Source organism: Psammomys obesus, unplaced genomic scaffold (genome assembly GCF_907164565.1).
Source record: "Psammomys obesus unplaced genomic scaffold, mPsaObe1.curated_primary_1811, whole genome shotgun sequence".
Taxonomy (NCBI): domain Eukaryota; kingdom Metazoa; phylum Chordata; class Mammalia; order Rodentia; family Muridae; genus Psammomys; species Psammomys obesus.
In genome coordinates this window covers 1301543-1318336 of record NW_026596085.1, presented here as the reverse complement: position 1 = coordinate 1318336, position 16794 = coordinate 1301543, and the positions used below count along the sequence as shown (strand labels likewise).

Below are 16794 nucleotides of genomic sequence, written 5' to 3'. Positions count from 1 at the left end.
GTAGTGAGTTTAAGGCAAATCCAGGTACATTTGAATGAACACCTAATGGATAGGTACTGTCGTTTTCTCCACTTTGACTACTGAAGAGAAATGGCAGTAACCAGCCCATTTCACCTTCTAATAAGTAAAACAATCAGGGTGCTACTTGCGCTGAAGAGAAATATAATAGGCATTATTGTAAGAACTTAACAGTTCGTGTGGGGTAGGTGATAACGAATTTCCGTATTACAAATGAGTTTCACTTTGATCTTTGTCTCTTTTTAATCACCTCTTTGAGGCTGCAGTGATACTGTTTTGTGTCTCCTAATGACTTGAAAGTTTTATATTTATATTTAGGTCTTTAATAAAACTTTACTAATTAGTTATATAGTAGAATCAAACCTAATTCCATTTATTTTTTTCTTAATATGTAGAGTTGTGTTTGTTTACATGTTGACGGAACCTGTCATACTTCTTAGAGATGTGTCTTGGGGTTTGATCTGTTTTCTTTGAACTGTTTCCTCAGTCTCTACTTTCCTGCTGTCTTTATTATAGCAGCTTCAGTGGCCTTTTTCCCATAAGCAATTTCTTCCTCATCTCTTTATGATTTTACTGTGTAGATTTATCTTTGTCTGGGGCCAACAAAAAAAACAAGGCAATATTGAAATTGATGGGATAGCAGCTTTTGTTCTTTTGGTTTAGTTTGGTATTTTGGTTTTGTTTTGTTTTTATTGTTGGGGGGTGTTTGTTTTGTTTTTTCAAGACAGCGTTTTTCTGTGTAGCCTTGGCTGTCCTGGAACTCACTCTTGTAGACCAGGCTGGTCTCAAACTCATAGAGATCCACCTGCCTCTGCCTCCTGAGTGCTGGGGTTAAAGGTGTGCCCCATCCTACCCAGCATAGGATAGCAGTTTTTCAATTAAGCTTCTAGCTAAGTTTTTCTTTAGGGTTTATTTTTATTATTTCATTGTGTCTGCATGTAAGTGTAGGTGGCAGAGAGGCCAGGGTCACCTTTGTGTTCTTAGCTGTTTCCTATGACATATATGAACCCTCCGGGTTCAAGTTGTTACAGATTGTAAGGTTTCCCTTGCAGAGCTAGTAGGCTGTCGCTTAAGCATTCATCTGGTCCATGTTCACTTATTTTTACCTTGTTTATTGTGGCTCTTCTCAAATCTACACTTTTGTCGTTTTCTTTTGCTTTGTTGTTTCTGAGCAGAAATAAATCATAAGATGTGTAAAAAAAAAAAAAATTAAATATATTTGTTTCAATATAACTTTATCTTTTATTATGTTTTCTTCTTGCTTCTAGGCAAGGATAAAAGCCATCAATACATTTTTTGCTAAGAATGGTTATCGATTAATGGATTCCAGTATGTATACCCAACCCATTCAGACTCCAACCCAGTACCCCTCCCCAGTCTTTATGCAGCCAGTGTATAGCCCTCATCAGCAGTACTCAGTGTACAGTATTGTGCCTCAGTCCTGGTCTGCAAGTCCTGCACCTTACTTTGAAACACCGCTGGTAAGTGACTCTTTGAAAGTAATATAATATTTAGTATAAGCTAAGATTTGAAAAACCTCACCTGAAATTGAGGTGCAAATGCAATTGTTTGTGATTAGAACACCCACAGTGTAGTATTAAAAGGATCATTGCAACTTCAAGGCCAAACTAGTCTGCATAGTAAGTTACCAACCAGTCATAATTGTCATAGAAATTACAAGAAAAGAAAAACCAACAAGCTGATGTCGTTCAGTGATTTTGTGTTGGATTACTTTTTGGGTAAACTGTGATAGCTCCTAAAGGTGTGTAAGCATATTGTGAAGGGTTGAGCTTTTAAGTGTCTACAGTTTGATTCTTTACATTTTCCTAAATGAATTGAAGAAGAAAATAAGTTCTTTATGATTGATTGATTGATTGAGTCTTACTGTGTATCCCTGGCTGTCCTGGAACTATGTTGCCTTGACCTGACCACATAGAGAGCCACCTGGTGACAGCACCACAACACTGAGTCATTGTGATTTTTAAATGACCATAGTGTTGTAAAGTTTTGTCATGAGAGGGTGTTCTGTATATAATGATTGGTGACGTGTTCTTCAGAGCTAAGGTGGTGTGTCCTGTGAACATTGCTGAAGTGAGTGAGTATGGAGCTTTTTATTCTTGACTTGTTTAAGACACTGAGGTTACAGTAGCGCACTTGAGTCTCTCAAAACCCTCTCCTGGAGTATTTTATCCCTTTAATATTAAACATGAACATTTTTCTTCTAGGCTCCTTTTCCCAATGGTAATTTTGTGAATGGCTTTAGTTCACCGGGATCGTATAAAACAAACGCTGCTGCTGTGAATATGGGCCGACCATTCCAAAAAAATCGGTAAGATAAAAAATAAAACTGACATTTATTTTAAACAGTTCCCAATAATTCCTGAGGAATTATTCTTGTTGGTTATAAAAAGTTGTTTATAAAAAGTGAATGCATTTATACATACAAAGGGGTGAGGATTTTATGTGTATGAGTGTTTTGTATACATGTATGTGTGTGTATCACTTTCATTTCTGTTGCCTGAATAGTCCAGGTGAAGGCATTTGTATCCCTATGAGCCATTCTGTGGTTTCTGGGAATTAAACCTGGGTCCTCTGAAAACAGTCAGTGCTCTTAACTACTGAGACATTTATTGTTATGTTTTTCAAGAGTGTTTCTTTGTGTAGCCCTGGCTTTCCTGGAACACTCTCTATAGACCAGGCTGGCCTCCAACTCAAAGACCTGCTTTCCTCTTTCCCTTGAGCGCTTGCATCAAAGGTGTGTGGCACCCCCCTGCCCTTTAAGCTTTCCCTATTTTTTCAGATGTCATTTTTCCTGTTAATACTTCAAGTTACAGATACTTACAAGTTTATGTGTATGGTGTAAATATATAAAAATAATACATCAGGCATGGTGCTACACACCTTTAATTCCAGGACTGGAGGAGGCAGAGGCAGGCAGATATCAGAGAAACCCTGTCTCATACAAACAAACAAACAAACAAACAAAAAATACACAATGTTTTTAGTCACACCATACATTAATGAATTGTTTTACTCACATCAGTGGTTTTACTTTTGTTCAGGTATCTGATATGCCTGGTGTTTTTGGTTGGTTGGTTAGTTGGTCGGTCGGTTGGTATTAGATCCTAAAATCCTAACTATGTCTTAGTTGTTACTGAGACAGTCTGTGTAACCTTCACTGTCCTCTAACCTCCTGTAGACCAGGCTGGCCTCAGACTTACAGAGGTTCTCCTGCCTCTGCCCCTGGGATGAAAGGTGTGTGCCACCAGGCCTGGTACTGACTGCTTTTAATGTTGAGAAAGTAGATTTATCTAAACCTTCAGATTTTTTCCCAAGTTTGGCCAAACACATTACACGATGTGGAAAAAAATTAATTGCCTTTTATTAAAAATATATAAAGGTGCATCATTTTTTATTTTTCTTGATTTGTCCTTTGTGGGTTTTGTTTTTAGTGTGAAGCCTCATTTCAGATCATCCAGTGGTTCAGAACACTCCACAGAGGGCTCTGTGTCACTGGGGGAAGGACCATTGAGCAGGTCTAGTTCAAGAAGCTTCCTCTCAGAACGGCACAACCCTGCAGTAACAGTGCATCAAGAACAGACTTGTCTTCCAAAGGAGGCTCCTGTTTTACAGATGGAACAAAGTGGGGACTTCGGAAGAGGCAGGTAAGGAAAAAAAAGAGTATACAAAGATTATTTACTATAACATGCACTTTTGGAATGTTGAAAACCAGCTTGTGATTTTTGTTATGCTTTAATTATTGGTGTGTGGTTATCTTAAATGATTTCATCGTTCTTAGTGAATAGGATTTGGGAAGGTTTAGTTTACTTTGAGATGGCGGTTTGGCAATACTAGGCATTTGAAAAGATGTTCTCAAACATCCTCTTTAAGCACTACCACTGAGCTACCTTTGACTCAGTGGTTTTTGGGGTTTTGGTTGACTTTGGTTTTCACCCCTGCCTAGCCTGGAACTTGCTGTGTAGAAACTAGCCTGGCCGCACCTCTCAGAGATCCACCTGTCTCTGCCTTTTAAGAATGTTGGCATTGAAGGTGTACACCATCATATCTGGCTCTGCCATCTAGGTTCAGTGTCTTCCAACTTCTCAACTGTAAGAGTGGAGTTCTATTTTGTCTACTCCAGCCAAATTAAACTTTAAAATGCTTCTGATGTGGAAAACGTGTTAACTAAATAGGAGTGGGCCAAGCTAACTGCTAGTGGTAGTTGGTGAAACTTTGTGGATTAGCTCAAGATGTTTTCAGAACAATTTACTTGCCTCTTAATAATACGGAGGAATAGCCCCTATTTTGAAAATTTAGATATTTTAAGAAGAAATCTGTGATAGGACATAATGTATTTCAAAGAGTCTTATGTGTATCCTTCCTCTTGTGTTAAAAGGAGAACTCTTTTCAGAGGTCGAAGACGAAGAGAAGATGACAGGATCCCAGTAAGAATTTTAATCTTTAATTATAGCTTTAGAATTATTTTTCCTTTTGGTCTGTCTCTGCTTTCTGGTTTAGTTTGTTGATTAGAGTATTCAACAAAAATAATTGAACCTTCTTTAGGGCTTATACCAATTTTCAACCCCATAGGCAATGAACAAAAGTTCCTGTTATCTGTTCGCTCTATAGCATCTTTATTAGTTTGCCAGTCTTGGTGGGTGGTAATTCACTCTCAGAGCTCTGTAGATGTTGTAAGCCTGCACATTTGCAGAGGACAGTTTTGGTAATTTGTTTTCTCCTATTGTTGGTTCTAGGGACTGAGCTCAGTTTGTCAAGCTTTTGTGGCATGCGCTATCTCACCCTGTGGCTAATTCTTACATCTACAATCTTATTTTTTCAAACTCAGAGGGACTGAAGAGATGGCTCAGTGGTTAAGAACATGTGTTGCTCTTGCATAGGTCCTGAGTTCAGTTCCCAGCACTCATATTAGGGAGCTCAAAACATCTGAAACTCCAGCTTTAGGGAATCTGAACCCTCTTCTGGACTCAGCAAGCACCTGCCCTCAAATGCACATACCCATACATAAACAAATACAAGCCAAGGCATGCTAGTGTTCCCCTATGATCCTAGCACTTAAGAAGTAGAAACAAAAGGGTCAGGAGTTCAAGGTCATCTCCAGATTTAGGGTCAGCCTAACTCCTGCAGACCCTAATATAAAACAACTAAAAATATTTATATTCAAAGTTTTAAGTTTCCTAGCTTAAAAGAGGTAAATATATTATATTATATCATTAAATCTTTAAAGAAAGCTAGGGAGCAAACCCAAGCTTCATGCATGCTTAGGCAGGCTTTATAGGTATACTCAGTGGTTTTGTTTATAACTAAAGCTTTTGGCTCTGACTGGTTTTTAAAAAGCATGTCATTTTAGTAATCATGTGAATCTTCAGGTAGCCTTCAAAGATTGAGGAGAAAACAGACTGCTGCATACCTGAAATTTCTGGATTAGAGATAGTTAAATAAAGGGAACAAGCTTGACACCATACTGTAGCTCCATAGCATGACCTTGTCTTTAAAAGCAAAAGCAAAACAAACAATTGGAGTGGAAAAGAAGATAGATTTGGACTCCTGGTGCCGCCCCTACTCTGTGATATGGTCAACATGTCAGATGCTATAGTGATGTTGGCAGAAGGAGTTTGCTCAGTTACTGTCATAAAAAACATTGTAAATTTGGTAATGAGAAAACAATTGATTGAAATTGTTTTCAATCAATTGAAAACAAGTAGATTGAAAGGATGAAACTTTCAAATATGTTATATAGCAAGAGGGATATTGTTCTGTCTGGGCAAGATGGGACTATTATTTTTAGTTTTGTCGTAAAGGAGGGGTTAATTTAGGAAGCAAATAATTGTGAGCATTATGTAGGAGCTTTAAGAAGTGTGCAGAGTTTTCAGAAGAAAACAGAAGAGATTGTTGAACTCAGCTGAGCTGGGGAACCAGCCGTTTATGGGGAGGTGATTCCTGTATTCTCTGGAAGTCATTGCTTGTTTTTCTTGTAAATTCTGGGGCAGAGAATTAGAGAGAGCATTAGGCACATTAACTGTTTAATGGTTTGTTTTTTAGAGACCCCAGCCTTCAGCAACTGAAGTGAAGGCCCCAACACCAAAGTTTGACTTACTAGCTTCAAATTTTCCTCCTTTACCTGGAAGTTCATCAAGAATGCCCGATGAGCTCTCTGTTGAGACCAGAGTAGCCGATGTCGTCAAAGGTGTCTACAAAGAGAAGGTAACCATGGAGATGCCCCATTCGTTCTCTCACTTTATGACATCAGGTTAGCTCTGTCAGGGCTACTCAAAAAACTTATTTTATAATTTTGATTTATGTAGTTTTCACATATTGATAGTTTTTAAAAGCGCTATAATGAAAGTCCAAAAAGCCAAGTATTCCTATGTTTTTGCTTTTTTATTTTTAGTTACTTTGAGGCAGGATCACATTCTGTGGTTTATATTAGACCTGAACTCAACTATGTAGTTCAAGCCAGCCTTGTACTTGTGAAATCTTCCTTTCTTAGTCTCTCAAGTGTTTGGAGACTATAGTCAGCCTGCTCTCAGCTGGGAGAAACTCATATTTCCCACTAGCAAGCATCCCTCTGCTTTCTTTATGAGTTGGCTCCTGTGGCCATCTCATAAATGAAGTCTTAACAGCATTTACCTTTCTGTGCCTGGCTTATTTTATTTAGCAGAGTGTCCTCAAGGTTCGCGTTCTTTGACTCATGGTTGGTTATGTGTATATTTACCCGCTGGTGGACATTGGGCTGTTTCTTTTTTGGTTCGTGTGAATGATGCTATGGTGATTATTTGTATGAAATTTCAGACAGGCGGGGTATGGGCACAATGCCTGGCTAGACTTAACCGCTGTAAGATACAGTTCGTTTGTTGTTGGGACATTTTATTTCTTTTGGATGGCATGAGTAGAGTTGGTTGCTAGGTTATAGGATAACTTATTTAACTGCTAGATTATGTTCTAAAGCAGTTATTTTAATTTGTTTAATTTTTCATTTTATGTGCATTGGTGTGAGGGTGTCACATCCCTTGGAACTGGAGTTATAGACAGTTGTGAGCTGCCATGTGGGTGCTGGGATTGGAACCCAGGTTCTTTGGAAGAGCAGACAGTGCTCTTAACCATTGAGCCGTCTCTCCGGGTGCCCAGTTACATCGTTTTAACATTGCTGCCTTCAGTATCCTCCTGCCCCTGCCTCTTAAGTACTGGGATTTTAGGCATGATCCATCATGCCCCATGAATGCCTTTGTCACAGTGTAAAGCCCTGTATGGTTGCTGGTTGAATGGTAATGGAACGTGCTTTGGTACTTGATGGTCAGTTGTTGGTCTTCATTCTTAAAGTGTCCAAATATAATCTTAAACTGTACACTTTCAACTCTTAGGACAGTGAAGACTTGAGAGTTAGTTGCCCGCTCCCTTCAGAGGACGGACAGACAGACTGCACTGCCCAGCAACTCAGCATAAGTCCCAGTCCTCCATGTACAGCTGAGCTTCCTGCAGTAAGGTACCTTTTTTCTCTTCTTTTTCAGAATAAAAGAACTTCAACTTTTGTTGTTGTTGTTTGTTTGTTTTAAGACAGGGTTTCTCTGGACTCACTCTGTAGACCAGGCTGGCTTCAAACTCACAGAGATCCCCCTGCCTCTGCCTCCCAGGTGCTGGGATTAAAGGTGTGCGCCACCACCAGCCAAGCTTTCTCTTAAACTGGTAGTACATTGCTGTAATGTGAGCCTTTAGGAGAACGAGAGGAGAGAATTACAAGTGGAGCCCAGCCTTCCTTGCACATGGAGACCCTTCTCGGGAGTTGTGGGTTGAGCTCAGTAGAAGGCTCAGCAGTTAAGAGCACATGCTGTTACTGCAAAAGAACCAGGTGCCAGGCAGTGCACACCTGCTGTAACTCCAGCTCCAAGGAATTCAGTAATTTTTTTTTGGGTGTGAGAGCACCTACATTTGTACACATATAAACACATACAGATGTTCACATGATTAAAACTAGAAATCATGAGCTGGAGAATTGGCCCCGGCAGTTGAGAGCACTTGTTCCTATTCCAGAGGCCTGGAGTTTGATTTCCAGCACACATTCGGTGGCTCAGAACCATTTGTAACTCTAGTCCCGAGAGGGTCTGATCCACTCCTCTTATCTCCATTGGCACCAGGCACGCATGTGGTATACACATACACTTAAAGAAGTTAAATAAGTTAAAATGTAGATAAAAGGGATGGACTTGGTCATTTCATATGCTTTGTATTTATTCTTTGACGATTTCCTATCTCTATTTTGATCATATCTACCCACACTTGTCCCTTTGCCAGCTCTCCTTTTTTTTATAACCCACTGAGTGCAGCGGCACTGCTTGTATGCCCATGGTTAAGGGGGCTTCACGGCAGTTTGGATGCCTGTCAGGGGCCGCCACCCAAGGAAACTGACTCCCCTGCCTCATCCTCCAAAAAAAAGGTTTTCAGCAGTAGCTCAACTGCTCCTGTGTGTTATACTAAGCCTAAAACCAAACACTTTTTTTTTTCCCTTCAGCACTACTCAGCAAGAGAAGGATCAGTTGGAGGATTCTGTTGTTCCAAAGGATGTTCTCAATCCGATGACTGTACCAGTTTCTTCTCCAACTATCGCAAAGCCGTCAAGGACAAACACTGCTTCACCTTGCAGCAGTAACGTGAACACACCCATAGCTGTGGCCCTCCAGGTAATTTGAAGACTTTAGGTTAGATGATAGAGCTTACTTTTCCAGGCTGGCGTGATGGTGTAGGCAGTAAGTGTCCCTGATGCCATGCTCTGCTGCGTTTAATGCCTGGGGTTCTCTTGGTGGAAGAAGCCAACCAGCTCCCCCACGTTGTAATTGTCCTCTGACACATACCCACCGTGGCACACGTTCATGCAAACACACAAGATACAGAATATTAAAGTTTATTTTTTTTCACATAACATGTTACAAGAGCACAGCCAATTGGGAGTATTCCAAATTAGGACTGCCTGATTCACTTAGAAAATGAAGGGAGGTCAGACATAACAGTACACATGACTGTAATTCTATCGCTGACACATGGTCCCCACTAAAGTCAAGGCTAGCCATAACTGGAGAGAATTGGATGCTAGCCTGGACTACAGAATGATGGTGCCTGCTGCTCCACCCCAAAGTTTGAAGTTACTATGTTTTTTCTAACTTACGTTACAGTTAAAGGAAGTTATTTAGGGAATCTATCATTTTAAAGGTGTAAAAACATCAACCTCCTTAATCTTGTTCTAGTTTAATATATTTTTAAAGATTTATTTCTTTGTTACGTATACAGTGTTCTACATGTGTGTAGGCCTGCATACCAGAAGAGGTTACCAGATCTCATTTTTGATGGTTATGAGCCACCCAGGTAGTTGCTGGGAATTGAACTCAGGACCTTTGGAAGAGCAGGCAGTGCTTTTAACCTCTGAGCCATCTCTCCAGCCCATTTGTTTGTTTGTTTTTCAAGACAGGGTTTCTCTGTGTAGCATGTTTGGCAAATATATTAGCCTGTGTAAAATAATGAGTTTCTCTGTGCCATGCTAAGCATGTGATGTACTTTGCTTTGATCATATTTATATACACATCCCTATCGCCCTCATAGCTCCCCTCTTCTCTCACTATTCTTCCCAAATAGTCCTCTTCTAGTTTTGTGTCTTATTTTTTAATTTACCAAGCCAAAGAACAGTAACTAAAACTCTGTGTGTGTACAGTATTAAAGTCTCCAAAACCCATTATTGGTTACTACCACTTATATTCAAGTTGTAGAATCACTTCATTTTTATGAAAATATATGATGATAAGTAAAGCTCCTACCTCTGCCTCCCAAGTGCTGGGATTTAAGGCGTGCGCCACCGCATGCAGTCTGCCTAAATTACACAGAAGCTCTGTGTGGTAAAAGCAGTGGAACCATTTTGTTTCATTGGTAATGTAATCTTTTGGGCCTGGGGAGATGGCCTAGTGAGGAAAGTGCTTGCTGAGCAAACACAAGGATCTAAATTTAGCTTCCCAGCATCTATCGAAGTGAGGCCACCAGAGCCACCAGAAAGACATTGTCTCAGAAATAAGGTGAGGTCAGCATTCTTCTCTGTCTTCCACAGGCAGACATACAGGAAGCACTACACACAGACACACACACTGTGTGTGTGTGTGTGTGTGTGTGTGTGTGTGTGTGTGTGTGTGTGTGTGTGTGTGTTTATTCTTATGTATTTATATTTATAATTTTCCTTGTCCTTCATTATTAGACTTTTAGGTCATGGTCATTTCTGGTATTTTTATCAACGTAGAAAAAGCTGGCACAATGTATTCTTCTGAAAAATTCCTCAAGTAAAATTATGATTGGGTCAGTATAAATTGAAAGATGGCAAAATGGTTTTGTCTTGCCCTGAGAGCCTGATGATCTGATTTGATGCCCAGAATTCACAGTGGAAGCAAAGGTCCAACTCTCAAAATCGTCCTCTAGTCATACACATCATAAGCATGTAATAATTATAAATAACTAAGTAAATGGGCTAGTGAGATGATTCAGCAGAAGGTGTTGTCACTAGGCTTAACAACCTGATTGTAAGCCTAGGAGCCCACACGGTGGCAGGAGAGAACTACCTCATACAAATTATCCTCTGAACGCCATAAGTGCACTGTAGAACATACACACGATAATGGTGACGATTTTTTAACATTTAAGTAAGAAAAAAAATGACAAATATTCTGAAGGCATTTAAGATCATACATAATAAACTATGCTATAGCAGTGTGCATGAGAGTGTATATTTCCCTTTTCTAGACAATAACTTATACTGTCCTGGTTAAAATTTAATCCTTATCCTTCAGAGAAATATACACCATCATTTTTTCTTATCTCTTCAAAGGAACCTCGAAAGTTAAGCTATGCTGAAGTATGCCAGAAGCCTCCTAAAGAGCCGTCTCCAGGTCTTGTACAGCCACTGCGGGAACTTCGGTCCAATGTAGTGTCTCCCACCAGAAATGAAGAGAGCGGAGCTTCTGAGAAGCCTGTTGAGAAACCACACGAGAAACCAGAAACAAGGGCTAGTAAGGATCATGCTGGCTTCCGTGGCAATACCATTCCCAGGGGAGCAGCTGGGAAAATCAGGGAACAGAGACGCCAGTTTAGCCATAGGGCTACACCTCAGGGAGTGACTCGGCGAAACGGGAAAGAGCAGTACGTGCCACCCAGATCACCAAAGTAAAAGCCAAGCCGTAACAGAAGCTACTCAGAAACTTCTCTCTTCCCGCTAAACTTGAGCCTATGTTGAACTGTTTGAGAGGGGAGGAGGTAGCCAGGAAAGAATGGGAAGAATGTCCTTAAATGTTAATGGATTTTGGAATTGTGAGTAGGAGAAGCCCAAAATTCATCTCTAAATGATTTTCAAATGCTGGAGGATTCCAATCAGTATAAATATATATAAATATATATATATATATACACACACATATATATAAATATAATTTTTCTATTTTTGTTTTTGATTTTCATTTGCAGGGATTTTCTGCCTGGAATCAATTTTGAGGGTTCAGATTTAGCTTGGGAGAGAAAACACAAAAACATAATACATCCTTCAGTATAGGAGACGAGGGAGTGAGAGAAAATATTTTTTGAAGAAACATTTCTGTAAAAATTAGAAATTACTTTTTTTAATCTATTTAAAGTTTGGCTTGAAGAATGCCATCTCTGACTACATGGCCTTGTGTTTCAAAGCAGATCAGTGGCTGGGGTGTCTGTTCTGGGTATGAGTGTGTACAAAAGTGACTTAAGCCAAATCTGTTGTCATGTTAGTAAATGATTTGAAAACTGAACGTAATACTTGAGTAGATTTTTTTATAGTTTGGGTTTGTTTGACATTACTAATACTGTACTGTTTTGAACAAGCTGGTAGGCTCTGATTGTGTGTGAAGCTGTGACTTCCAATCGGTCTAATACTCAAAGAATGGAGATTAGTAAAAAAAAAAAAAAAAAAAAATTGAAGAATTCTGTTTTAGACCTGAATACTGTGGAGGTCAAATAGATTTCAGAGGTTCAAACTGCCCTGTGACTTTTTTCCTCTTTAAGATGGGAGACAAAATTTTTTCGTGCTTGTTGTTTTTTGACTGTCTACCCCCAAAAGCAAAATAACCAACCATTTACGGGACTGTATGTTTCTCACTGCTTTGACCAGTTTAATCATCATAGGACTATTCTAGACTGTATAATGGAATATTGAAAGATTTTATCCCTCTATTAAAACAATTAAAATTTTAGGTCCCAGGATGGAATTGACCTGCCAGTAATTTATTTGCATTGGTGTTTAAAAATAGAGTGCTTCTAGGTGTGGGGGCGCACATCTTCAGTCCCAGCTTCCAGAAGCAGAGGCAGGGGATCTCTGAGTTCCAGGCCTACCTGGTTTACACGAGGTCCAGTTCATCCAGGACTCTACCTAGTGAGACACAGTCTCAAAAAACAAGAAATATGAAACAGTGTAACTGGCTTTTGAAAAAAAATTTGTATTAAATAGAAAAAATTTCAAGCATTAATTTGGGTAACTTGTTTTTTTCCTGTGTTCAATGTTTATCATTATTCTCCCCCCCCAAAAAAAAAAAATACAGTTTGGAATTCACAGACTAAAAAACAACAGGTCGAGATTTTTTGAGATGAAGTGAGAAAAATGGTTGAAGAAAATAAATACACAAGTTCTCAGTGAATAAAGTTGTAGCTGTCATATATTAAATAGGCAAGTTTGCATACTGGTATTTAGAGAACAGCTCAGATATGAAAAACCATGTTGCATTAATCTGTTTTAAGTCAGACCATTTTTATAGTTCTATGTAAGGTGGTGGTTTATTTTTCTTCTTAGGGATAGTTTACAGTAGGAAGAACTGTCCCTTATACTAGTGAGTTGCATATGTACAAATTGAAACTGTAAATTGTGAACACTGGAAAGCACCATTGTGACATAAACATTGTAGTAATATATTTAAAATGAATGTAAATGGAAGTTAAAATTACATTACTGTGAAACTTACCTTCCAACTCTTTAAGTGTCGGAGATTTCTGTTAGTGGGTAATTCTTAAGAGCTTTGAAAACACTGCACAATTCGTGTAACCCAGAATTATTATTTCTTTGTAACTTATTCAGCTTGGCAAGTGCTTTTGATTTGGTGGATTGATAACATGGTATAATATATTTACTCAGTTGGAAACAATTATTTCTACATACTATTTTTTTTAATATCTACTAGATGAAACATACAATAAAACTACCTGTACTAAAATTTGGGAGAACTCTAGGTCCTTTAAAAAGTATTAATAATCATTAGCTACATCTATGATAAAAGTGTTTATTCTGGTTTACGTAGAAATGATAAACATTTAAAGTGTTAACATCTATGAATGCAGTGGATTAATAGAATAAACATTTTGCAAAAATCACTTGGTAAGGATTATAAACTTTATTTTTGCACTTAAAATGAAAAATACTTTTTGTTTTCTCTAAATGTGTCACAGCTATAGTTTCCAATTTCTTGCTAGCTTGTATGACTTACTGGTAACCTATTACTGTCTAAAACTCTACAGGCTGCTTTTTTACTGCTGCCCCTGAATGCAGGGCCTTGCACCAGCCCCTTAAGTGTTCCAGCATTGAGCTGTACCCCAAGTTCTAAAGGTTCCAAAAGTCAAGAAAAGTTTTCTTTTAAAAAAAGCAAGTATATTCTTGTTTGTTTGGTTTTTTTCCCTCAAATCCTGGGTATAAACATTTTTTTAACTATAAGATTTTTATTTTAATTGTCCTCAGTACTTCTAAACAGCTTTGATGGGATGTATGCAGGGGGAGTAATGAAAATTAATGTGATACATATATATATATATTCACAGTGTGTATTTGGCAGTTATTTTATTGGAGCAGATTTAGGTTTTGTGTGTAAATGACGCCTGTGAGTTGTGTGAAACTGGCCTTTTCCCATCATCATTATTCAAGCCGATTGGGTGGGTGTTTGTTATACTTCAACTATTTGTTGGTTCTTTAGATGGGGGAATTTAAATATCAGTTTGCTCTTCGCCCTGTGGCTTAACACTTCCTTACATTATTGAAGCCAAAAGTAGAATAACTGACCCTGCTGTGTGCTGCAGTGGTCCATTGTAGCTCTCAGCGTGGAGAGAGCAGAACTCACACAGGTCATCACCGTGCGCTTCGCACAGAAGGTGCACAGAGTGGCATGGCCAGACCTTCTCTGTCTTCTGTCTTGATGGGATCAAAAGCCAATCTCTAATCTGAATAATCTCAGTTTTGCCAAATACAGTCAATGGCAAAATACTGATCCATCTACATTTTTACCAGCTTGTATTTTAGAGAAAGATGAGACCTTCTAGTGATAGGGGTTTGTTGTCTTACCTGCATATTTTACATAGGATATGCAGAATTTTAATTTATTTTTAGTTCCTAAAGTTAAGGTAGATTCAATATTTCACATTCCCTTTTTTCCTTTTTTTTTTTTTTTTTTTTTTTCCTGTCTCTTTTTAAATAACCAGATTTGCTTTCAAAGACTTTTAGGGGTGGAATTAAGTTAGTGTCTTTCACTTAGGGTAAAGAGAACGAGAAATTTTATTTAAGAGTTAGGAGCACTTTGTCTAGTTCTGTTAGTTACGTATGGCCTTAATAATCAGTCTCTTGGCTTAAATGTTCACTGGTTTTACTTTGACACAGTTGAACAGCACTGGGGTTCAGTTCTTGATATTTGTGTTGGCAATATATATTAACCATATTTTAGAGTATCAATTCTGGCTTTTTATGGAAAAGATAAAAATCAAACAGTATATTCCTTTTGAGGGTTTTTTAAAATACGTAAATATATATAAATATAATATATGATGGATTTTTTCTAATTTTTTATATTTCCTTACAATTTGGTGACTATTAATCTAACTCTATACTCTTTGGCATATACTAAGTAGCTAGTCTGGGCTTTCAAGAATATGCATGGACATTTCAGTTTTTGTTAGCTGAATTGAGGACATTTTGAATTATCTTTTAAAAGTCACCTGATTATTAAATAATGTAATGTTTATTTTTAAACTAACAATTTGTTATGTCTTAGGTAGTCCTAAAGGCGTGGCTCAGATGGCTGCGAGCTGTGGCCAAGAGTTCTGGTTTCCCTTCTATAGCACAGAACACTGATGTGGGTATCTCTTTATGCCACTAATCAGTGTTCTGTTTTCTTTTTTCCAACTGATTCAGGTGTCCCTTGAGTGACGTATCTTAAGTGTTGGGGAAGTGGGGTGTCAGAACCAGTTATCTGGCTTCTGTTTGTCCATAGCTTAGATTTGTTCCGTTGTCAAAACTGTCCCCCACAAAAACGGTGTGGCACATACTCATGCATAAACTGTTAAAATGAACATCTTTGTATTTGTATTTGTTTTCAACATTGCCAAGGTGCTATGGGAAATTTAAATTACAAAATTAGAAAAAAATAAAACTATCAAAAAGCAGGACTGGTTTCCTTTTCTCCAGGTGGTGTGTATCTATTACTGTTTGTATTTTTCAGTAATTTGTCCACTCTAGTTATGTCATCAGAACTAGAGCAGAAGTTTCCTTGTTTTCTCTGTGTGGGAGAAGGGTATTTTGTTTGTAAAACAATGGCAGAAAGCCAGTACTAAGCTTTATGACTCTGGGATTTCCCATTTCCCCATGTGTCAGGTTTTACAAAATGACAGGTCAGTGCATAGCTTAAGGATTTTGTTTTAGGAAAGTTATGGCCTGCCTTGAGGATATATCAAACCAAGCTAACGGATTGGGAGCTGCTTTATTTGCTTATCTAATTTTATTTTACACGCAAGGGTATTCTTTTTACGTGTGTGTGTGTGTGTGTGTGTGTGTACACCATATATATTGCAAGAGCAGCAAGTGTTCCTAACCTCTGACCCATCTCTATCCCGGGGGACGTTCCTAGCCAGGCCTGGTGGCACGTCCTTAGTCCCACCACATGGGAGACAAGAGACAGTCAGATCTTTGAATTTGAGGCCAGACAAGGCTGCATAGTGAGATACAGTCTCAGAAAAGGGGAGGAGGGCGAAAAATGGAGAGAAATTTCCTTTCCCCTCGGGTTGTTTTTGTTTGAGACAAGGAGTTCTAGCATCTGTTAACCAAATTAATATGACAGGTCAAATGAACTAGTGAATATACTATATTATTTAAAAACAAACAAACCAAACGAGGGGCTGGAGAGATGGCCCAGTGGTTAAGAGCACTGTCTGCTTTTCCAGAGGCCCTGAGTTCAGTTCTCAGCAGCCACAGGGTAGCTCACAACAATATGCAATAGGATCTGATGCCCTCTGCTGACATGCAGTCGGAGCACCCATACAGTAAATAAATCTTTACAGAAGAAGTGAGATGGTGCCTCTCTCTTGGAAGTTGGGGCACGGTTCATTTCTGAATTGTCAATAGAAGTTGTTAAATGGTAGAAATCAAAGTGTGGCCTAATTTCAAATTGTGTAACTCTCCCACTATTTGGTGGTTACAGTTGATAATAGACAGTGTAAGTGCTCACTTGATAATGAGCTTAGTAAGTCAGGCCTTTCCCACGTTAAAGTTACTGTCTCAGTGAAGGCTGCTAGTGTCCAAGTGAGTAAAGATTTATTGTGAATTGACTGTCTACCACAGAGGCCAGAAAGATGGATCAGATGCCCTGGAACTGGAGTTCCAGGTGCCTGGGCTGCCTGTGGGTGCTGGGATTCAAACTCCTGTCCTCTGGAAGGGCAGTAAGTGCTCTTCACCAGACATTCTCTGAC

At 38.8% G+C, this 16794-nt stretch overlaps 1 protein-coding gene across 3 annotated transcripts in view; it reads left to right on the top strand.

The window, feature by feature from the left end:
* The window catches only part of Larp4 (La ribonucleoprotein 4), a 39276-nt gene extending 23781 nt beyond the window's left edge, over window positions 1-15495 (top strand). For 2 of the 3 annotated variants that reach the window (XM_055626844.1, XM_055626843.1), the window contains exons 9-16: window positions 1287-1499; window positions 2244-2347; window positions 3471-3683; window positions 4415-4463; window positions 6079-6240; window positions 7398-7519; window positions 8543-8711; window positions 10889-15495. In XM_055626844.1, the coding sequence (XP_055482819.1) occupies window positions 1287-1499; window positions 2244-2347; window positions 3471-3683; window positions 4415-4463; window positions 6079-6240; window positions 7398-7519; window positions 8543-8711; window positions 10889-11227 (1371 nt within the window). In that variant the 3' untranslated portion in view covers window positions 11228-15495. Of the gene's footprint in view, window positions 1-1286; window positions 1500-2243; window positions 2348-3470; window positions 3688-4414; window positions 4464-6078; window positions 6241-7397; window positions 7520-8542; window positions 8712-10888 lie in introns of those variants that run through there. The other variant, XM_055626846.1, reaches the window with a different exon arrangement.
* Window positions 15496-16794: the final 1299 nt, after the last annotated feature.